Source organism: Castor canadensis, chromosome 18, assembly GCF_047511655.1.
Source record: "Castor canadensis chromosome 18, mCasCan1.hap1v2, whole genome shotgun sequence".
In the NCBI taxonomy this organism is placed as follows: Eukaryota; Metazoa; Chordata; class Mammalia; order Rodentia; family Castoridae; genus Castor; species Castor canadensis.
In genome coordinates this window covers 27,482,091-27,504,790 of record NC_133403.1, presented here as the reverse complement: position 1 = coordinate 27,504,790, position 22,700 = coordinate 27,482,091, and the positions used below count along the sequence as shown (strand labels likewise).

The 22,700-nt window shown below is 49.4% G+C and overlaps 1 protein-coding gene across 1 annotated transcript; it reads right to left on the bottom strand.

Moving 5' to 3' along the window:
* Window positions 1-1,296: 1,296 nt before the first annotated feature.
* On the bottom strand, window positions 1,297-21,040 carry Gltp (glycolipid transfer protein). Its single transcript, XM_074061313.1, has 5 exons — window positions 20,768-21,040; window positions 8,150-8,208; window positions 7,154-7,287; window positions 4,706-4,856; window positions 1,297-2,458 (listed from the first exon to the last, which is right to left on the bottom strand). The coding sequence occupies exons 1-5, from the start codon at window positions 20,868-20,870 to the stop codon at window positions 2,276-2,278; spliced, it is 630 nt and encodes a 209-aa protein (XP_073917414.1). The 5' UTR covers window positions 20,871-21,040; the 3' UTR covers window positions 1,297-2,275.
* Window positions 21,041-22,700: the final 1,660 nt, after the last annotated feature.

The window sequence follows — 22,700 nt, the reverse complement described above, 5'->3', positions numbered from 1 at the left end:
GGGCTTGAAATAGTGGCTTAGGGGCGCAGTGCATCTTAATTGAATGAATCAACAAGCGAATAAATGCGTCAGTTTTGGCCAAACTTTGGGGCTAATTGGGTATCTCTGCAGTATGGTGTTATCCTGGGGAAGCCCTAGTGAGAGGTGTGCAGGATCACGAGGCAGAGAGTCACATCCCTGGGGGATCAGTTTCCTCATCTAGGTGGGGCTCCTGAGCTCACATATGCCTCAGGTGCTTTTGCCAGGCCTGACCAGTGCTCAGTGAGTGTTCTTTCTTCCCTGTCCCACGCAGAACTCAATCCCACAGATGTACTGCTGGCTTTGACCCTAGGCTCCAAACTCCACATGTTGGCAGGGTCCTAGCAGGTGCTGGGAGAGAAGGCTGGCTCTGGGAAATTTCTTCCTCTAGAAAAGCGCTCCTGGTCACATTGTCGCATGTTAAAGACAGGAAGAAAAGAAGGCAAGGGACAAAATTATTTTAATTTGCTGGCCCAATTTTGTATTTTCAGAAAACCCAAAGGGAAAAACCCTAAAAAGCATTTAGGACTCAGGAAAAGCGGTAGCATCCCGAGTATCAATAATATCAGATGGAATTGGACACACAAAAGGCTTAGTTCAAGCTTCTTCCCCTTGGTAATGCCAGAGGGAATCTTCCATATTGGGTATCTGACTGGATTTGTGCACAAGACCCCTGAAGGTGTTCCATAATTTTCAGGGTCAAGTTCAAATACTATAGTAGCACACACACAGTCACCAGATCTTTGCCTTGGAGTGTCCCCTTTCCTGCCATTCTCCACCTTTCACTGAGGTTCAGTGCAAGCTCTGACTCCTAAGGGGTACCTTGGACAGGGCCCCTCCCCTGAAGCCACAGACTCCCTTTGGGCACCAACCACTCTGTATCACCACTATTGCCTCCCTGGTCCACCTTGTCCACTAGAGTCTGAAAGAAAATATTATTCCCCTCTCCATTTAACTCTACCATCTGAAAAAAAGCATCAGCCATTGGCCATAGGGAAGCAACAGGGATGGGTGGGGACTGAGGCAAAGTGAAGAACACACTCCCCTTCCCCCAACTCCTGCCAGGTAGCCTGGTTTTTCAAAAGGTGGAAATCCAAGATTTTTTTGTGTGTGAATTTTCCCAGTTTCTCCATGTGGCAACCAGCTTTTTTTTTTTTTTTTTCCAAGTCATGGAGGGTAGAAAATAGGTCTTGTCAGGATTTGGTATAAGGTCCCCAGTTGTAACTTCTGATACAGAAAATAAGTAAAGGAATCAAGAACCAAAGATGCACACAGATGTGATTCCAAAATAGAGATTTATTTATTAAGGATTATTTAATTTCTACATAAAAATCACCATTTGTTCCTCATTGGGTTTTTTTTTTTTTTAAACACACATTAATTCTTTTGGGGTTGCTTTGTTTGCCCCAGTACTTTAAAAAACAGCTCTTTTTAGCGCCAGAAAGAGCAGTTAAGGCAGTGAAGCGGTTTCTTGGGTCTCTGCAGCTGGAGAAATTCCCCCTCCAGAGAATTCCTGTTTCTTCGGTAGCTTCTTAGGTTGGAAAGGTTGTCCCTGAAGAAAATAATTATGTAGAAGAATGCAAATACAGTCATGAATGGCCAATTGTCTGTGCCTGGTCAATAGCTTGAAAAGGCCTGCTGGTGGGTTTTAGCTATAAAAACCTATCTGGCAAGACAGTCGGAGAGAGCAGGTCTCTACTGGCTGTGCTGTGAGGCTGGGCTGCTCAAACCACTCGAGAACACACACTAGTCTGCCTTTTTAAGAACGCCACTGTAGAGACCCTGCATAACTTCCAATTATAAACTGTTCGTGGTCCTTAAAATATGCAACACATCATCCAGCGAGGTCCTCATAAGGAGGTGTGCTTCACTGCAGAGTGGGGCACACTGGTTCCCCAGCCAGGCTCTTGGTGGGAGGAGCAAACAAAACCAAAACCCTAGGACCTGATTTATTAGCAATGTTAATTGGTTTTTATCACACTGAAATGCAGGTGTACAGTCGATCTGTGCTGTTGTGAAATTTTGAAGGAGATTTGGTGCTCTACCACTTGAGCCACACCTTCAGTCCTTGAAGGAGATTTGGAAGGAGGATCAGTATTTATTGCTCCATTAGGATAGGCTCAAAAAATTACTTTTAAAAACCTGGGGCCTCCCCCTGTAGGTCTGGCTGGACTGTGGGCCTCTCCGGGGGACCGGCTGGCTTGATTCACAGTGATTCGGGGTTGTTTGTCCCTGCGAGTGGCCAGGTGTACAGAGCCTACACCTTGTAGTTGAGCTCAGCGTTCATCTTGGTGTACATCTCATAGATGACATCGATGGTGGCAGTGTAGTTGAGTAGGAAGAGGCGGATCTTCTCCAGGCACTCCTCCTCCGTTACGTTCTGCCCTTTGGAGAGCGCTTTCAGGAAGTCAGACTTGTAGGGCGCTGCATATAGTGCTGCCTTGAGATAGACAAGAGAGGAAGTAGATACAGCCTTAGCAGGGGGGGGAGACCAGGCCAGCACACTGGGGACCTGGGGACTTTCCTTAGATCTGCACTGGGCAGGGGCTTTGCTAGTCACGATTTTTGAAGGGAAAAAAAGAAAAAGGAAAAAGAAGCTGTGTTTCCCTTTCTACTCCTGTGAGGGACAGCAGGAAGGACACCAGCAGGGGGACAGACAAACCTGTGTGAGGCTCCAGCTTATGTCACCAACTAGCACTGAGCCTGGAGCAAGTCACATGGCCTCCCTGAGCCTTATTTTCCTTGTCTGTAAAATGGGGGTAATAATGGCAGCCACCTAATTAAGTTGCTTTGTGAAGATTAGGGAGGTTGTGCAATGTGCTCAGCATGGCCCTGGGCACACAGTAGGTGCTTGGCATAGGTGAGCCTCTTCTCTTAGGTTCCGTGATGTGGAAAGGTGAACTCTGCTTTGGAAGTCTGCTTTCTAAGGGCAGAGAGCTGCTAATCTACGCTATGGTCTTTCTTTTGTCATTAGGGGGCGACACTTCCCCAAATTTCAGGACCTCCCAGATATCTGAAAAGTGCAGAGTCAGAAAAGCACAGAATTTCAGAGCCAGAGGAAAAGACAGAATTGGGTAACAATTCTGTTACCAGGACATTTGACAGGACAGGGAAAGTCTTAAACAGTGTTATTACTAGACAGAGTAACAATGGGCTGGGTGCTGGTGGCTCATGCCTGTAATCCTAGTTACTCGGGAGGCAGAGATTCAGGAGGATCGTGGATCAAAGCCAGCCCAGGCAGATAGTTTGAGAGACCCTATCTTGCAAATACCCAACACAAAACGAGGTTGGTGGAGTGGCTCAAGTGGTAGAGCAACTTCCTCACAAGTGGGAGACTCTGAATTCAAACCCCGGGACCACCCTTTCCCCAAAAAAAACAACAGCAATGGCTTTGACTTACATACCAAGTGCCAAGCACTTTCTGTAGGTGACTCATTTAATTTCCACAGCAATCCTTTGAGCTGGGGCCTGTTCCATACACATTTGAAAGATGGGGTGGGAGGCTGAGGGAGGAATACTCCCAGCCCTTTTTTTTTTTTTTTTTTTTTTTTTGGTGGGACGAGAGTTTGAATTCAGGGCTTCGTGCTTGCTTGCAAAGCAGGCACTCCACTACTTGAGCCACACCTCCTCATTTTTTACTTTTGAGACAGGGTCTTGCTATGTGGCCCAGGCTGGGCCCAAACTCCTGAACTTAATCCTCCTGCCTCAGACTCCAGAGTAGCTGGGATTACAGGCACACACCACGGCACCCACCCCAGCTTCCTCTTTCATACTGTGGACCTTGTCTCCATCTGTGAAATGGTGAAACTAGCACCCACCTCGCAGGGCACTGGTGCAGATTATGATTCATGGCCTGGCATGCGGATGCTATCATTACTGAGGGGCAGTTGCAACGCCTGCGTAAGAGGAAACATACTGCAGGGAGGGTAGGTGCTCAAGGTGACCCCACCCCACACAGGCCTGTCGCAACCATGCCAGCACAGATGGCTCAGATGTGGCTATGCTTCCCACCCTGATGACCAGCGCTTCCTGGAACCAGCCTGGCTCCTAACCCTGCCTGTTCTTACCCTGGGACTTGTGGTGATAAGACCAGCCGTCACGTCCTGGTTCTCAAGGCAGTGAGAGCAGGCAGGCAGTGGGAGCGGCAGCACTGACTGGGCAAGCCCATGCTGAGTGGGACAGGGGTGATGAGAGGCATGTGGCTGGCAACAGCATGCAGTGTACCCTGAGGGTCTTTTGCCATCTGCCCAGTGGGCATCTCAGCCTGGTGGCCCTAGGGACGCTCAGCTAACTAGGCTGGTGCTAAAACCCCATTTCTAAAAGCCTGCTCAATATCACCCCAACAGAGGTCACTAAAAATCCCACAGGCCAGAGTCTTTTCAACAGATGTCTCCATTGGGACAAGGGCCCTTCTTCCTTTCTGTCCGGTGTGAGAATCCAGGCTGAATCTGAGGGGCCAATGAGGCCAGTCACAGGCAACCTACAGTCCCCAAAGGCTTTTGCCATGGTTTCTCTCACAGCCCCAGGTAGGCCTCACAGACTGAGGCACCTATCGAGCAGCAGCGGCACCACCACTGATGGACAGGTGAGCCCTTCTGAGCCCAGGGTAGACACGGCTCTAAGAAGCCACAGCCAGGAAGTGGCAGAGCGGGAGCAAGGTGACCTCCTGGCCTTGTAGGGGGCTTACCTGGAATATCTTCTGCACGATCCAGCCATGGTACTTCTTGAGGGCCATCTCGTAGGCCTTGGTGGCATTGACACGGATGAGGTTGGGGTGGTTCTCATCCCGCTCTCCATCACAGATGCTCTGGAGGAAGACCTGGATGAAGCGCAGGCCTCTATACCAGAGAGAAGATGGCCTCTTAGGAGCCACAAGCCACACACCCATCGTGGGGACCCTGGTGCACACTGAACTAAACACAGCTATTAGCTGGGAATGAGTTCACAAAGGGCAGTGTTATCCCTGAGCGGCACCTCCCAGGCCTTCTGCTCAGGAACAGAAAGGTCCCCTGCCCATCTGGACATCTCCTGAGCGCCTTCTCCCCACCGTGCCTGCTGTTGGGTATAAGATCCACGAGGTCAAGGCTGGCCTGGCCAATTGTGTGTCCCCATGGTCTCTCATAGGCTAACGCGTGGCCAGCAGCCACCAGTGCCTGAGGCATGAAGCCACAGTACTGGCTCTCAAAGGGCTCGCAGGCCAGGGACACAGCAAGCACACTGACAGGCCTTCCTGACTTTTGCCCAGGCTTACGGTCTCCACCCTGACACCAAAGGATCCTTCTAAATCTGCCACACTGGCCTTCTGCTGAGACCACATGACAGCCCCCTTCCCCCAGCATGGCATGCATGCTCCCGTGCCACTTGCCCCCTCCTCAAGTGCTCAAGGGTTCAGGGTCTGTAAGAAGCCCAAGTAGAAAATGTGATCAGTGCCAGCCCTTTGGTACACAGCGTCTTGGGTCCTGCTCCCCTCAACCCTATGCAACCAGGCTGGGCACCACCAGCCCAGCCCAGAGGAACTTAGAGGATCATCCCAAAGACTCTCACCTAGCTCTCACCCCCTCCTATGCCCAGCTGGCCTTCTGTCTTTACTGCCCCTCACCAACTCCTCACTCTTAAGTTGAGGCAAGTCTTCCATGCTTGGAGCAGAGCCCAAGAGCCTCAGGGATCAGTCTGGGGCATGGTGTTAACAACTGGGTCAGAAGCCTCTTGGAGCCTGATCCTCCTCTCCCATCTCCCACAGTCCTCCTCCATCTGCAGCCAGGATGATTCTCCTCAAACCTCCATTGGCTCATGGTTAAACCAGCTTTCTGTCCTAGCAGCTCCCCAGGAACCTGTTTAGGCTGACGTTCCTCCTCTTCCAATCATGCCATCTCTCCCTGCTCCTGCCTCACACTTGCAGCAGACCTGTGGGAAGCCATGGGTGCTGAGCCTCTTCTCTCCCACCTCTGTGAGGCCCGATGCCTTCATCTGCCTGGACTCTCCTGATCTGTCCTGGAGACCTGGCCTGGGTGCTACCTCCAGGCAGCCTTCCCCATCTGCTTCTGTTCCAAGGTCTGCCCATATGTCTGATTCCTTCCCCAAACCGTGACACAGCAGGAGAGGCCACTGAACCGGGCCAGGTTCCACGTAGCACCCCACATGCCCACCCGTGCATGACACATTGCAGATGCTCCTCACACCCTCCACCTGCGGGCAATCACAGAGCCCAGCATCCACCTTTCCAGTCACCAGCCCAGCCCGTGTGTGATTTGGGCATGAACAATCTAACAATCAGAATGTCACCACCTGTCTTGATCTTCCCAAGAAACCCATGGAACCTGCTGGGTGGATGGCTCAAGTCTTGCTGACAGAAAAAGGCAGGCAGCTTGGCAAGGACAAGTGCTGATGCATGCCATGAGGGTGTTAATTACAGCCCGCTGCGTGGACACCCACTGGCCTCACCCTCTTGGAGCAACTCTCCTTGATCCATTTCTCCAAAGTTGTATGTGTTGAGCCAGGGGGTTGAAGTGGACAAGGGGTGAGACAGGACGAGCTGCCCTTCCTGGTCCTGGCCTCCCTGGAGGAACACCTGTGGGGTGGGAAATGGTCCCTGGCTTCTTAGCAGTTTGCCGACATTACCTGACTAGAGGAGAATTCTGGAGCCGGTAGAGAACCAAGTGGATTCAAAGCAACATCTCATTCCCAGCCCAAAGGGAATTTGCACATGTGTGCAAATTTGACAGAGTGCCTTCTCCTCAAGATGCTGTATTTCTGTCAAGACAAATGTGTCTTGTGTGTAATGTGACTAGCTCTAAACAGGACACCTCTGTGCAGCACACAACCTGCACAACTGTGCTCAGATGAGCTGGGCACGTGATTTGGCCTCGAGAAGCCTGTAACGCCTCCTCTGAGATGGGGAAAGTCACCACACTTGACTCACAGCCTGGGAAACTGGATGGAGTGCATGCAGAGCTTAACACAAGGCCTTGGACGGAGAACACACTTGCTTGCTCTGCCTTCGTTGGACTGGAGCAAGGAAGCGTCATCATCAGGCCGACTCTGACCCTTGGGAGGTTTTTCTTGGCTGTTATTGGCAGGGTTTGTGTCCCTCCTCTGCAGTGCAGGGTCTCCAGGCTTAGCCCCCTGACTCCATCACCTTTTCAGCCACATCAGTGCCAGTGTAGCTCCTACTCTGGGCCATTCTCCTCCGTACATTTCCTTCTCCACCTCCAGAATGTTCTGCAGGGTCCGGAACTTGACCGGGTTGGTGTCATACACGGCTTTGATTTTCTGAAATGGAGCACAGGGAGTTCCTGCATAGGAAAGGCTGCCCCACAGACAGCAGCCTGGCACGCTGGGAGGAGGAATACCCCACTGGCACCTCTGACTTCCTGTCTGCCAGGAAAAGTAGGGACAAGACTAATCCTAACAGAAAACCTACTCAAGTATTCACATTTATCCAGTGCCACGGCATACCAAGTGCTTTACAGACGCTGTCTTGTATGGTCCTCATGGCAACCCTATTTCTCTGTTGTTACTCAGTCTACTGATGAGGGTCCTGAGGCTCAGAGAGGGGCGGGGATGTGCCCCAGACCACAGCTGACCCAGGTGGGAGAGGGCCCCAGTCCAGCTGGCTCCAGAGGCCATGGTCTCTAGGTGCTATTGACACTGCCGGGGACACCAAGGCCCCAAAGTTGCACTTTGGGTGACTGGACATAGGTTCTTGGGGGGTTCAAAGACAGCCAGGCACAAAGGCCTCTGAACTGGTGCCAGCATGGCCTGAGTGTAAATCCCAGCTCAGCCACTTTATCGTTGTGTGACCTCAGCCCCCTCATCTTTGAGAAGAGGATAATGGCAGAAATAGCCTCAAAGGGCCACTGGCTGAAGAAACGAGTCCGCAGCCCTCCACACTTAGAACAAATGGGAAAGTGGAAAGAGCCAGGCCAGTGCCACCTGTGGACTTCGCAGTTTACTTATGTTGTGGAGGTGGGTGACAGAACCAGATGTCCCGTCAGGCCAAGATGAGAAGCCACGATTGCAAAGAAGAGGTGGAGCTGGGCCATGAGTCTTTTCTGTCTCCTCCTCCTTCCTTGGGTTGCGGAGCTGCAGCTAAAGGCAGATTCAGACCCCGATGTGTGTACTGAGTACGTACCGTGATGTTGCCACTTATGTCTGCCTTGATGGGTGTAAACACTGGGGAGCCAAGGCAATCTGGGGACAAAATAAGAAAGGAGATTTAGATTCCCAACAAGAGTGATATTCAGGACCATGATGGGCCACAGAGGACTGGGGACCTAGGGGAGATCACTCAGTGTGTTTAGGGGCAGCCAGAGTTGTTTACAGGTGCTACATGTGAATAAGTAAATTTGGGGAGTGTGGAGCTCCAGGTGAAACCAAGCTCTAACTTTAGATTTTAACAGAGGCTTTAAATGCAAATGAAATATCTAAGAGACAAACCCTTTTGTCTATACTGCTTTCTCTATACAGTGTAGCACTCCAAGAAAACTTTCTGCAATGGCAGAAATGTTCTCTACCTTCTCATGTGATACCCACATGAACTTGGGTTTGACTCCCAGCTCTGTACACACTGGCAGGATGGGCTTGGGCACATCCCTTCAGCTTGAGCTTCACGTTAACCCACCACAGGGGTGTGACAAGCCTGACTTGTCACAGTACAGTTCTAAGACATATTCTGTTCATCTCTGGAATGGCTGTGTTCTTACATGGAGGCACTTTTCCTTTCTTAGTGAGCCACGATATAATGGAGGATGGTACAAGAGGTGACACCTTGAGCTGATGAAATGTAGACCTAGAAAGTGCCTGGCCATGGCGTGCCTGGAACTCTGGGCTCCACATGAAATGTGAGGAGTCTGCTGCCTGTCTCACCCCTTCCTTCCGTCTTGGCAGGCTGCCACAGGAACACTGAGTGGGGCCTGAGGATGGCAGTGGCATTGCCCTCCACCTCTCACTGTCCTCTGTGCTGAGCCTAGAAATGGGCTTGCTAAGCCTGATGCAGAGTCCCAGGGCCTCACAGAATCTCGGGGGTAAGGTGCACAAGGATTCATTGTAATTCTTTTAACTTTGCTGAATGTTTGAAGTTTTTCGTAGACAATTCTGGAAAAAAATGTTAGGTGTTTTTGGCTTCCCTTCTGCTTTTTCCTCCAAGTTCATCTCACTATGTCAGCCTGTCATATGGAATGCTGGGTTTACTGGCTATCTTTCCCACCAGAGTTGACTTCTAAGATAGCAGGGACCAATGGCCGTGGTTCTCTGCTATGCCAACATCCACCTCAGTCCAAGGCCCTTGGGAGCCTAAATGACATCTATGGAGTGAATGAGTGAGCAGCAGACTTGGGGGAATGTAGGCTCTATCAGTGCACTGTCCTGGCAGGCTCCTTTTCTCCACCCTTCCAACCAAGATGGCACAAGATACAAGAAGGGACTCGGGCCTTCCTGTAAAATCAGAATGCCTCATGCAGGGCTGGGGAGAGGCAGGCTGTGCTGCCTGGAGTGCTGGCCTTGATGGTCATGACTACTGTGTGATCAGCCACAGTCTTCAAAGGGAGAAGATTCAAACCCAGGGCTTGATGACAGTTTGGGCAGCCTGTGCAGGTGGTTTGTCAGCTTTTCTCAAGGACTTAGGTTATTCCACGTGCATTTTAAAGAGGTGGAGAAATGCTGCTCGCTTCCTTGGCTCTGGAACAGACCTGGTGCAGTTCTGAGGGGGCCTGCCCTGCTGGCAGGAGAAAGGCCTTTTGTTTCTGGTTCTCCTGACAGTGTGCTATGAGGGTCACGCGGATGCCCTGGTCAGCAGGCGCTGGGCCCAACAGCAGCCGTTGTTGTGTGCTGTGGCTGCTGTATTGGCCAGAGCTTCTGCTCCACTGCAGGGGGAGAGAGCAGAGGCTGAAGGGTGCTCTGAGGCTGGGGCCTGCAGAAGCTGAGAGGGTGACATAGCCCCCAGCATCTACCTCTGTGCCACAGACAGCAGAGCTGCAGGCAGGAAAAGCGCTTCTGTGTGCAACTCTGAACTGTACGTGTACACACCATAGTGAGTCTGGGAGCATCTGGAAGCAGGCTGCCTGTAATTAGTGGGAGAGACCCAGTGCTTGAGCCAGTCAGTCCTGGGTTTGACTCTAAGCTCCTTTGGTCAAGTGACTTAACCACTCTGGGCTTATGCCCTTCACTTCTATTGCCCACAGGTGCTCTGACTGTGGGCAGGCCCTGGCCTGCCACCCACCAAAGGCCTTATGTCTGTCTTTGGGGCGGTCCAAGGACACCAAGCACAGAAAAGCCATGGGACTTGCCCAGAGCGGGAACTCAGACACAGTAATAGAGACAAGACTGGCCCCACTTCTTTCTTTCTTTCATCTGTTTGAGTGAACAGGTGGAAAAGAGAACTCTAGTGGGAGGACCAAAGGACAATTTTATTTCCCAAGCACATGGTGGCCCTGGTAATAGTTTAAATTTGTGCTTCCCCTGCTCTAGGCAGAGGATTTGTGTTTCTAGCACCTTACCTTTCCTACAGAATGCAGCTGGCCCCCAAACTACCTTTCTTGTTTTACCAGTTTTGCACTTAACCCAAGTTGTTTTGTTTTAATTGTTGCCAGCAAATAGTTTCTTTAATATGCCAACCAGACCACTCTGCCTGGAGGGAGGGAGGGCACTGGGATAGTTTTCTAGTTCATCATCTAATCTCCAGGGAGAAAAAAAAAATCAGGGTGAGGCATGGGGTGGGAGGAGGGGGCTCACGCCTTTAATCTCAGCTACTCAGGAGACACAGATTGGTAAAATCTCAGTTTGAGATCTTTGCCCAGGCAAATAGTCACTAAGACCCCATCTCAACCAATAAGCTGGGTATGGTGGCATGTACCTGTGGTCTGAGATATGTGGGAGGCATAGGTGGGTGACTCTCATTCAAGGTTGGCTCAGGAAAAAATGCAAGACCTATGTTATTTGAAAAATAACATAAAGCAAAAAGAATAGGGGAGTGGCGCAAGTGATCGAGTGCTTGCTAGCAAGCCCAAATATAATAGATCAAAGGTTATTGTCTCTAACACTAGAGTGCTTACACATCATAAGAAAAAGTAACAGCCCTATACAGCAACAGGTAAGTCACACAAAAAATGAAAAGATGCTTAATCTCAACAACAAAAAGAATAAATTAAAACAGGGAACTATTATCATCTACAAATAATTTTATGAATGTATCAACTTCCTCTAGCACAACCATTCTTGACAAAATTCATCAAAATGTAACACAAATGTCACTGCTTTTGTATAATAAGCCATCTGTAACTCTCTCAAAAGAGCCCATCATCAAAAATATAAGCTGGTGGCTCTCACCTGTAATCCTAGTTCAAAGCCAGCCAGGGCAAATAGTTTGAGACCCTATCTTGAAAAAAATCCATCACAAAAGAGGGCTGGTGAAGTGGCTCAAGGTGTAGAGTGAATCTCATTTGAGGTTGGCTCAGGTAAAAATGCAAGACCTATGTTATCTGCAAAATAACATATCTGAAAAATAAAGTCTACCTACCAAGTGTAAAACTCTGAGTTCAAACCTCAGTACTGCCAAAAAAAAAAAATCCATAAATGTGTGTGTGTGTGTGATATGGGCTGGTGGAGTGGCTCAAGTGGTAGAGTGAGTTGAAACACCAGTATTGCCAAAAATATACACGTACATGAATTATTATTAAGGTATGATTCAGTAATGTCACAGGCCCCCTCCAACCTTCACTATGGGCTCAGGATAGCATTTCTTCAAGGTTTTTTTTTTTTGGTTTGGTTTGGTTTGGTTTTGGAGGTAGTGAGGGTCTATGCTCAGTGCTTCCCTCTTAAGCCATGTCCCCAGTCCTTTTTGCTTTTAGCTTATTATTTAAATAGGGCCTCAAATTTTTGCCCTCAGCTGGCCTTGGACTATGATCGTGATCCTCCTACCTCTGCCTCCTGAGTGCTGGGATTACAGACATGCATTACCATGCCCAGTTTTGTGTGTGTGTGTGTGTGTGTGTGTGTGTGTGTGTGTGTGTACACATTCCCCACTCCCCAAGCGTCTTGATTGGGTGGTGGCTACTTCTTCCTGCCTTGTCTGCGGTGCTCTGATTCTGCTAGATACTTAGAAAACAAAGAGCCAACTGTGTCAGAATGATCTGCAAAACAAAAGAAACTATCAAGGGATTTGTACATACCCTTTGAGACAACTCTGGCTGGACAGAGGCCATTCAGGGCCTTCTGCCTGGGTCTCTGCCACAGTTCAGATGGGTGACACTGCCCAAAAAGCAGAATTTCCCCTGGGCCAGCAGTCACCACATACCACTCAGGAGCAGACTCATTTCCTTTTTCCAGCCTCAACAGACTGGAGAGCACTGGTCATTATGCTCTGAAGATTGCAGAATAGCTGGTCTGCAGCTCAGTGGCAAGTAAGGCTGGGTCCATCTCCAGCACCATAAGAAAAAGAAACAAGACCATGGCACACATCTGGAAATCTCCATCCAAGCTGCCCTACAATGCCTTCATCTTTCACAGCAGGTGGTACTCCTACTGTTGGGCAATAGCCGACTACCCTGCCCTGATCACCCTCTCTCTCCATCTCAGGAATAATTTTCATTCAAGAACAAAATGCAGTTGTGGTGGCACACTTATAACCCCAGCACTCAGGAGGCAGAGCTGGTAGATCATGAGTTTGAGACCAGTCTAGGTTATATAGGGACCATGGAGGGAGGGAGAGAGAGAGGGAGAGGGAGAGGGAGAGAGAAAGAGAGAGAGAGAGATGAAAAAAGGGAGAGAGAGGGAGAGGGAGAGAGAGAGAGAGAGAGAAAGACAGAGATAGAGAGAGAAAGAGAGAGCCAGAGAGAGAGAGAGAGAGAGAGAGAGAGAGAACAAACTAACAAGATGCAGAATGCTTTTGAGATGCACTGCTTCACCTTCAGTCAGTGTGACTCAGGATGGGGACACACCCAGGTAAGCCAACCAACCGGTAATACTTCTTTCCAAAAAGGAGGAGCAGGATGCCTGTGTCATGACACCAGCAGTGCGGAGGTTGCACTGCTGATTCAATTTTTTTCAGAGCTGGATAATAAAGTTCAGTTGTTAAACACACAGGGCAGATTAAACTGTACAGATCCTGAGTTACAAGGATCATAATGAAAGGCTCTCAAATTCCAGGACGGAAATGAATCATTTATCAACCTGGGTTGGGAGCTGTCAGCTCAGGTGGCAATCAGGCCTATTTTGAAGGATTAGAATCCCAAGGTTCTAAACTTAATCCTTCTAAACTTTCCTAAAAGAGGAAAGTTTATCAAAAAATTCAAAATACTGCCTTAAAAAGTCACCCCATTGGAGGTTTAGGGCATGACTCAAGTGGTAGAACACCTGCCTAATGGGCCCTGAGTTCAAACCTTTGTCCACAATTGCCCTCTTTGGCAAAAACCAGCCTTGACCTGAAATTGCAGTTGGGAAAACTAATTCTCTTACTTGCTGTGTACCCTGGAGAAATTAGTTAACTTCTCTGAGCTGCAGTTTCCTTGTTTGTAAAACAAGGGTACTAATGACCACCCCCCCACAGGGTTGCTGTGAGGCTTAAATGAGGCCGTTATAAGTAAATGGCTTAGCAGTTAATGTAACCTAGTAAGTGTTCATTTTATTATTTATGTTTACTACTACACATTATATCATCACCTTTCCCAACAGGCAAAGCTCTTCTTTAGAGAGGAAATGCAATGATCATGACTCCAATGATTAAGAAAACAAAAGAAATGTGGCTCTGGGGTGGGGAAGAGGAAGGAGGAGGAGGAGGAGGAGGAGGAAAGGAAAGGAAATGAAAAGAAAGCAAAGGAGAAAAAGAGGAAGGAAAGAATGCTGGTGAGAAAGAGGTATTGACTAATGGATATGGGTAAAATCAGCAGAAATTTCCCAGTCATAATACTAACTTCAAATGTATTCCAGGCCATTAAAAAAGGGTTCTCAAAAGGGAGTGAAGAAACTCCAGCAACAGCAATGCAGAAAATGAATCACGTGGAGCCTGGGGAAGTATGAGTTGCTGCGAACTGCCAGGATGGGAAGCAGAGGTTTTATAGGACCCTGGAGAGGGCTGATGCACAGTAATGACTTTGAAAAGCTCAGATACAGTTAACACTATAACAATAAAAAAAAAAAGGCTTTGATACAAGAACCACTGTAAGACTGTAACAAAAGGAGGTACCATTCACCTAGGCTATTTTTAAGTGCAACCTAAGAGTAGCACCCATCATTTCCATTCTAATAAGCTCACTGAAAAATGTCCATTGTCAGGCCAGGTGGAACTTCCCACCTGTTCCCTCCTCACCAAACATAGCTGCACAGGGCCTGCTCTGTCTGTGGGGCTGCTCTCCCCTGTCACAGGGCTGGACCTGCTTCAAAGCCTAGGGCCACCTTGTCAAATACCTTCTCTGAACCTCAGATCTCCTCTTCAGTAAAATGGTGCCAATTCATTAAGGGCTCCATGAGGATTAGAAATGAGTTACCATCTAATTCAATGCTTGATCCTGAGAGCCACTCAAAAGAAGAGTTATGTTAGCTACAATGGGCTGTACATTACATTTTACAAAGCCCTTCATCACACATTCTATCTGTTCCCTTTTAATTAGACATTGGTTGGCCACCTGCGCTCTGCTAAGCTTGTTGCTGGGTCCTGGGACAGCCTGACTTCTGCCCCTGAGGTATTCCTGGTGGATCATGGTTCCTCTAAGCAGTCACGATTCTTGCCCACAGTCAAGGAATTAGAGGCAGTTGATGAGGCAAGGTGAGCTAAGCAGCATGGAGCACAGACTTGGGACTTCCCTCCTGCCTCTCATTTTCGTTCTCTCCAGCAGCAGAGGCCAGACCCCAGGCCTGACCTCAGGGCCAAACTTTCCTGAACACAGAAAGATTTAATTGCCATCTTCAGGGGATAGAGTTGCAGGCACCAAGGGTCTGTACTCTTACTGACCTTCAGATGTTCTAAAGGAGTGTGCTGGCATGATTTTCTGACTGAAGCAGTCAAGACTCAGAGGTGGCTTCTTTTTCGCAGATCCCTGTTTCCCAAGGGCTGTGTGGCACGAAGCAGTTTCTGGAGCTGTCTGTTTTGCCTGTGCAATATGGGGTAACTCCAGGCACTGAGCACCAACATTACCTCGTGAGGTCACCTCCATGGACCCTCCTGGGAGGTTCCACTTCCCTGTATCACAGCTGGGGCTGCAGGCTCAGAGAAGGCAACTCTGTCTCCCAAACCCCTACAGTACTCCAGCTTAGGCTGGCCCAGCTTGATACAAATGTCGGTTTTCCTTTCCATTCATCTGTCCAGGGCATTCAGGCGTGGATATTAGAGGAAAATAGATTCAAAGTGACTTCTCCCCTCTGAGCCCCAAACACAGCCAACCCCAGTTGTTAGGCAGATTAACAGGAAAATAGAGCACAGCCAGTCAGCAGCCTTCTCCCAGGTCACTCAGATTGTACTCGCGGTGAGGATGTGCCATCAGCAGCCAGCAGATGCTCCTGAGGCAAATACACCTCCAACTGATCACACACCGTGGCAGAAACTGTCCATTTGTCTCTGTGTCTGTGCAGGACATTGTTTCTTCTAACTGTCGCTTCACACATACACAGTCAATATAGCCCTTCCTCTAGAATCCAGCTCCCAAATGAGACCAGCCTGCAATGGGGGGAGGGCGAGCACAGCTTTTCTCAGTCTTTCTTGGGATAGTCCATGAAAACAGTACTCGTCATATATTTGCATTAACTTTAAAAACAAAACAAGACATTGGAGGGATGTGGCAATTCTGGGGGATCTATTACACATCAAGGGGTGCTGGGAAGTGACTTCCCAGGTGATTCGCCATGTCCCAATTAAAGGAACAGCTAAACTATTTGGGGCTTCCCTGAAGGCAGGGTGACTCCCACAGTGTAGTCATTCTAATTTGTATTGAGATAAGGAGTTATAGTCTTAGCTTGCAGGGCTGATGATACTCAGAAGAAACATGTGTATCTGCTCAGTGGCTCCCAGGCTACTTGTCGTGTGGCAGTCATCATGGTGCCAGCAGAGACACTGGACTTTCTCAGTGGCCAGGCAGGCTGCCTCTGAGGGGGTTCCTCTCCACTGGAGGGAAGGCCAGGGAAGCAGACAGGCATAGCACCAAAGATCTGAGGAGTAGTGTGGTCACTCACTGCCTGTATGACCCTGGCAAGTCACCTAACCTCTCTGGTCTCAGTTTCTTTGGCTGTAAAACAAGACGGTAATCCTGTGGTTGTAGAATGCCATTTGTCCCTCTTCCCCATGTCCCCAAATAAAGCTAGCATTAAACTAAATATGATAAGAAACCACTCTTTCTAGGCTTATTCTGTAAGCGCCAGACATCTGTAAGGCCAGATTGTATGGTCATCCATTTATTTACACTGAGAAGCATGAAGAAAAAACAGAAAAAACACCCCCAGAATTTGGTTCTCAAAAACTGAGAAGTAGAAATCATTACCTTCAGCTCCTTCGTCTCTTGTTTCTCCCTAAACAGTGAGAGCAAGTGAGTATCATCTCACAGGCCAACTCTGATTGTTCTGGAGTGGCTGTGTTATGTCTAGGCTCAAAAACAAAAGTAGTATCATGATTGATTAATAATGTCTGCCATGAATACACAGTATGAAAGGGGTTATGTATTTTAACGTAGTCATGTATCTTAGTTTGGGAAGAGAAAGAAAGGCAAAGCATTTTCAGCAGGATACCAGAAGAATTGGAAATGAAACCTAAAGCATTCGTGCCACTGGGTGCAATGGCCACACTTGTAATCACAGCATTCAAGAGGCTGGGGCCGGATGGGGTACATAGCAAAACCCTGTCTCAGGAAAAAAAAAAAAAAAAGCATTCAGCAAATATTTTACCTCACCAAGTGCTAGGCACTGAAATAACTCCAAGTCACAGAGTGTGATACGCTCTGTGAGTCTAAGGGTAACATGACTGCTAATTCCTTAAGGATATGTGGAACCCAGCCAGGTAAAAGGAAGATGGGGGGCTGGAAAGTGGAGTGGGGTACCAAGGAGAAGGATTGACTGGGGGAAGCTCTGGAGGCGATGGCAGCTGCATGTCATCCAGAAAGGCTATAGCACAGATTTCAAGATAGGGCAACTGGGAGACCCCGAGGCTTCCAGGGAGGGAGTGGCAAAGACTAAATGACATCTCAATCTCCCTGTCTCTACCCTCCAATTATTAGTGCTCCAGAACAGCTGCATAAATGACCTAAAAATGTGAAAGCAATCCTCACAGAAGTCAGTCTTGCAAACTGATCAGTCAGGTAAGATCCGATTACTGGGTCAAGGTAAAGAAAGAAGATGGTAAGACTGGCCTCTAAGTGAATGTAGTAAAACCTGTACAACTTAGAGATTCGGGCTAGAGATAGGAGGAAAGGCAAGCCCAAGAGGAGGATGCTCCAAACCAGACAAGCAGGAGGCTGACTCGCAGCCCACACCCACAGAAGCACAAAGAGCAGCATTCACTAAGCCTAACCAACTCTGTTACAAACCACACCTTGCAGAGGTTTAAAAAGTGTGGCTGTTCTCACAGGTTAAAAGCCGTCATGCCCATGGATCCAGCAATTTTGCTTCTAAAAATGAAGTTCCAAAGAACTGTGCAAAGAAATATAACTAAAGATATTTGCTGTAGCATTGTTTACTAGAGTGTAAAATAAGAAGCAATGTGTATTCCTACAGTAGGGAATTGGTTAAATAAATTGTGGCCATTCAAACTATGGAATCCCAAGCAGCTATGAAAAATGATGACTGACATGGAAAAACAGGCATCCTATATTGTTAGATGGAAAAAAGTAGCTTATACGTTCTTTTTGAGAGATATACAAATGAGACTAGAGGGGAAATATTCTCAAATGCCAGCAGAGAGTCAAAAAGCCTCACTGCAAAAGGCTGTGGGAAGATTAAATGAACTCATCTACATGCAGTACTGGGTACAGAGTAAGTGCTCAATAAATGACAGGCATCACTTGTTTTTGCTTAATTTTCCTTCAACGACTAGATCTTCCTTACAGAATTAAATATGTCTTTTTAAAAACATAGCTTTCCATTCTTTGCCACATATATAAAGGGCAGTAGTTCTTAACAGGGATGATTTTGCCTCCCTGGAAATATTTTCGGTTGTCACTGCTTTGAAGACGAGTGCTAGTGGCATCTTGTAAGGTAGAGACCAAGGGTGCTGTTCAACATCTTACAATGCACGGGACCGCTGTCTACCACCCCAAATGCTGGCAGTGCCACAGTGGACAAACCCTGACTGAGAAAATGGTCACTGCAATGCCTCTCAGACTCCTTGCAGCCATCACCCCAGGCCAGCTGCATTAGAGAGTCACACTCACCACCCAGATCATCCAGGTGGCCAGATGCCCCCAAGATCTAGACAAAGTCCCTGCCTTATCACTGACGATGAATCTCAAAAGCTAGAGCAGAACAATCCTCCCCATCTGGAGTCCCAAGTTCCCTGGAGAAAGATCCCCCCAGAAGAAGAGATTACTCACAGTGCTTAGCACTCCCCCCACCGCCGCCCCAGCCGCCCAGTGCTAAGAAGTATTCTCTGTGATGAACAGTAAATGTCTCTAGTTGGCAGACAGTGTGCCTTGTGCTGGTCAACCCTTTGTGGGCCAACCCTACTGGGGCTTCTGTCTAAATGGAGATTTTGTCCAAAGCTGTGGCACCCTACAGCAAGGATGGTGGCAAAGACAAATGTCCTTTGAGACCAGGGAAAGGGAGGCAGAGATGCTTCTCTGTCCCTGCTCCAGCTGTCATTTCCCCCTTTCCTGTCAAACCAGCCTGATCACCACACATAGAAGGTGCCCCAAACACAGAACGGACAAGCAACCCTAGAAAGGCTCAGGGAAGAAAAGCCATAGAGCTTAACCTGGGTTTCCTACTGCTGACACTTGGGCTGGAACTGAGGTGGGGGCTGTCCTGTGTGCTGAGAGGGGTTTAGCAGCACACTGTTGCATCCCCTGAGTTATAACAAACCGAAATGTCTCCAGACGTAAGAAGCACTGGCTTAACCAGACTCTGAATTCCTAAAGGCAAGTTGGCTCTGATTTACAACTATTCACAGAACCAAAGAGGAAATAAAAAACAAAATACAAATACAATACTGTTATAAAAATAAGCAACCCCTCAATGCTAAAGCCATTAGTTCCCAAGCCCCTGACTGGAAATGCAGTATTATACCAAGCTGAGAGTCTGATAATAAGCTTGTTGTACAGATGGCAGCAGAGGCTGAACACCTACTATGTGCCAGGGGACCTGGGGACCTGGCAGTGAATAGGAAAAATGGAGACCATGCTCTCTCTCAGGTTGCTGCCCCAGATCCAAGACTCATACAAACCAGGCAAGTACACTTATCCAGCACTGATTAATCATCTACTATGGGAAAGAATCAAAACTGGACCTGGGAACTTACAGACACATAACCACTCCCCCACAGCTAACATCCATCTGACATTTAGGGCCTCAGTGCTTCATGCACACACCCTCATTGATTCATCACAGCTGTCCTAGGAGATCAGCAGTCCCATTTCACGGATGGTGACACTGAGGCTCAAGAGGTAGAGTAGGAAGACTAGGACAGGACTCCTCACAATCACACACCCCTGTGGAAACTACTACCTCCAAGGAGCTGTGATCACCCACCAAGGACCCAGTGAGTGACTGCCTGGGTGCCAGATCTCGTCACTCCAAGTCAGTCTTAAGGTCCTTTGTGGGTTTCAGCTGGACTCTGCCCTGGGGGCTGGTGTCTTCCTGCAATGCCACCAAGTGAAACAGCAGGGCAGGGCGCTGGGAGAGTCTCCATGGAACAGAAGAAAGCAAGGCTCAGGTTGCACCCTTTATGGACTGGAAGGCAAAGGGCAGGGGAAGATGGCATTGGCTTCTATTCCCATTTTCCATCCAGGGCTTGGGATGGGGGAGGGGAGGAGAGGAGAGAGGGGCTACACTGGCTTAAGGATCACCTTCCCAATGCTCCCAAGACCTCTTTCAAAATGACATATGGGGAAGGGTCTTCCTCTTTTAGAAACCAGAGGGAGGGATTTGTCCTAAAGCACCCAAGTGTGACATTCACACCCTCCCTTCCCCCTCCTCACTCCCGTCCTAAGTGGAAGGAACACTTTCAGTGACTTCCCCTAGAAGAGGGGCCTCAATTTTGCAATTCCATCTTCAAAGTCCCCCTTCCTGCTCCACCCCACCCTGGGAAGTGCTGGTGGGGTCTTTGATCTGGAATGAGGGAATTCGGAGGGAAGTGTTCATGTCCCACGAGGGAGAGGCTGGAAGAGCAAAGCGAAGTTTACTCATTTTAAAGGGAGGGAATCAATCGATAGTCATTCTGAAAGGAAAGAACCATGGGGCGAGGGATGAAGGCCTTTGGGGGAGGGAGTTTGGGGGGAGATGGATCTGAGCGTTGCTGGGACTGATGCAAGAGTTAGGGCTGTCTGAGGAAGATGAGCTATTGGGAGGCAGGAGGGAGTGAAGGACGGGAGTAATCTGAAGGACAGGAGGGATGGGGTGTCTAGGAAGATGGAGGACTTGGAGATGACTGAGAAGAGATGGGGGATGTGACATGTTTAGTGAGAGAGGATTTGGGGGTACTTGGAAGGAAGGGGGTCTGGGAAGCAGGAAATAGCACTCGAAGTGTCTGAGGAAGAGACAATTTGGGAATGCTGGGGATTCAGGTGCGTCTGGGAGCGCTCAGGGGCAGGGCTACGGGCCTGCTCCCATCTTCACCCCGGCTCACCAAAGAAGGGCGGCAGGTGGGACACCGCCTCCAGGAAGGGCCCGGTCTCGATCTGCTTATCCGCGGGCAGCGGCTTCAGGAGGTGCTCGGCCAGCAGAGCCATTTCGGGGTCGAGGCCCGCGGTGATGCCCCAGCCGGCGCCGCGGGCATCCACACCGCCCCCCGGGCCGCTGCCGTCAGCGCCGGGGCGGTCACTGCCGCTGGCCGCAAGTTCCCGGGACGCCAGCGTCGCCACTTCCGCCCGCGCCGAGCCCCAGTAGCTGAGCGCTCAGCGCCGCCCGCCGGCGGAGCGCCTAAGCGGCTCGGGGCCCTGCTCCGCCCTCCCGCGCACGGCCAATCCGCGCCTGCCGCCGCACCAGCCTAGCCAATCCGCGCCCGCCCCGGGGGCCTCCGCGCCTCCATTGGCCGGGAGGCGGTGCGGCGCGGGAGCGCGCGAGTCGTGGATCCGGGTCCGCCCAGGTGAGCTGCTCGCAGGTGGACCTTCCCAGGTTTGCTTTCTGCTGCCCGCCCCCGGCTTGCACCCCAACACGGGAGTGAGAGGGGAGCTGGCTAAGGCCAGGTCCTCATTCCCAGGCCACCCACCATCCAGGCTCCAGACCAACCCACCCAAACAGCCTATCCTCCAACAGCCCCTGGTGACCTTGTGACACTGCTCGGGATGTGACCCTCCTGAGATACAAGGACGCCCGATTACTTGATTTTTCACCTTCTGTCCGTGCCCTTATACCTGTGCCCACCTCCGCCACTGCCCAATTAAGCACCTCTTTCCCAAAATCTGGGGTCCAGTCTGACTCGGCAGTCTCATGTTACCTGTTGGACCCAGCCCCGTTTAAAACCCAAGTCAAACAACCACCTGACTGGGGGAGTGTTTCCCACACATCACCCCAACAACCCAGGGACATACTTCTCACAACTGGGTCCCCAGTCATCTCAATCACAACCCACCTAGATGCTTATGTCCTAAAATCCAACGCTCAGCTTATCCAAAAATCCAGCACACCCTTGTTGAGAGCCTCTTACTCATTCCGGAATAACAATTCATTTCGCCGCCACCACGTGCCATGCACTGTGCTAGGCATCAAGAATAAAGTGACAATAGCAAAATCCCTGCCCTCCTGGAGCTGACATTGTAGCTGGGAACACAACACAATACAACATTGCAAATAAACAAGGTACTGATGAGATGAGTGAAGAAAATAAGAGCTGAATGGCAGAGGGTGACTCAAAGCTATTGGTTGAGATAGGATGTAGGGGGTTGAGGCAGCACCTCTTAAAGAGGTGACATTTCAGCTGAGACTGCTCAAATGAGAAGTAGGAAAGAGCTAAGCCAAAGACTTGGGGTGGGAGGCAAAAGCCTTGAAGTAGGAAGTGGAATCAGAGTCTGGGCAGGGGTAGGAGTTGACTAAGCAAGAGCCAGAGAGGAGGGAATTATGGGAGTGGAGGACGGGTGGGGGAGCATGTTATGATAAGGGCAATGAGAAATTACAGTGCCAGAAAGATACCTGTCGAGCCCCATTAAATTATTTTGATTTAACTTTCAGGGGGTAGATGAGAGAAAAGGTTGATCCAAAAGGAGGGCATGACCCTGGTAGAATCAGGAAGTGACAGGGACTGGGAGAGACAAAACCATCATCATCTCTTCTACATAACCCAGACCATGACATGCCCCATCAAGCCAGATCTCCCATTGATAGGGGCCCAAGCCACTAACTTTGGTATGTTCTCACCCCACCCAACCTCACCGCCTTGGGCATCCTATCATACCATTGCCTCAATCCTCACCGGCCTGCTCAGCACCCCAACTCAATGCCAGAACCCCACCCACTTTTCAGATGCCTCCATCAGTTCCACAAAGAGATCACAGCCCACATGGGAACCTCTGACATCAAATGACATCCTTATTTCTCAACTTGCTCCATCCCAGCCAAGCCAT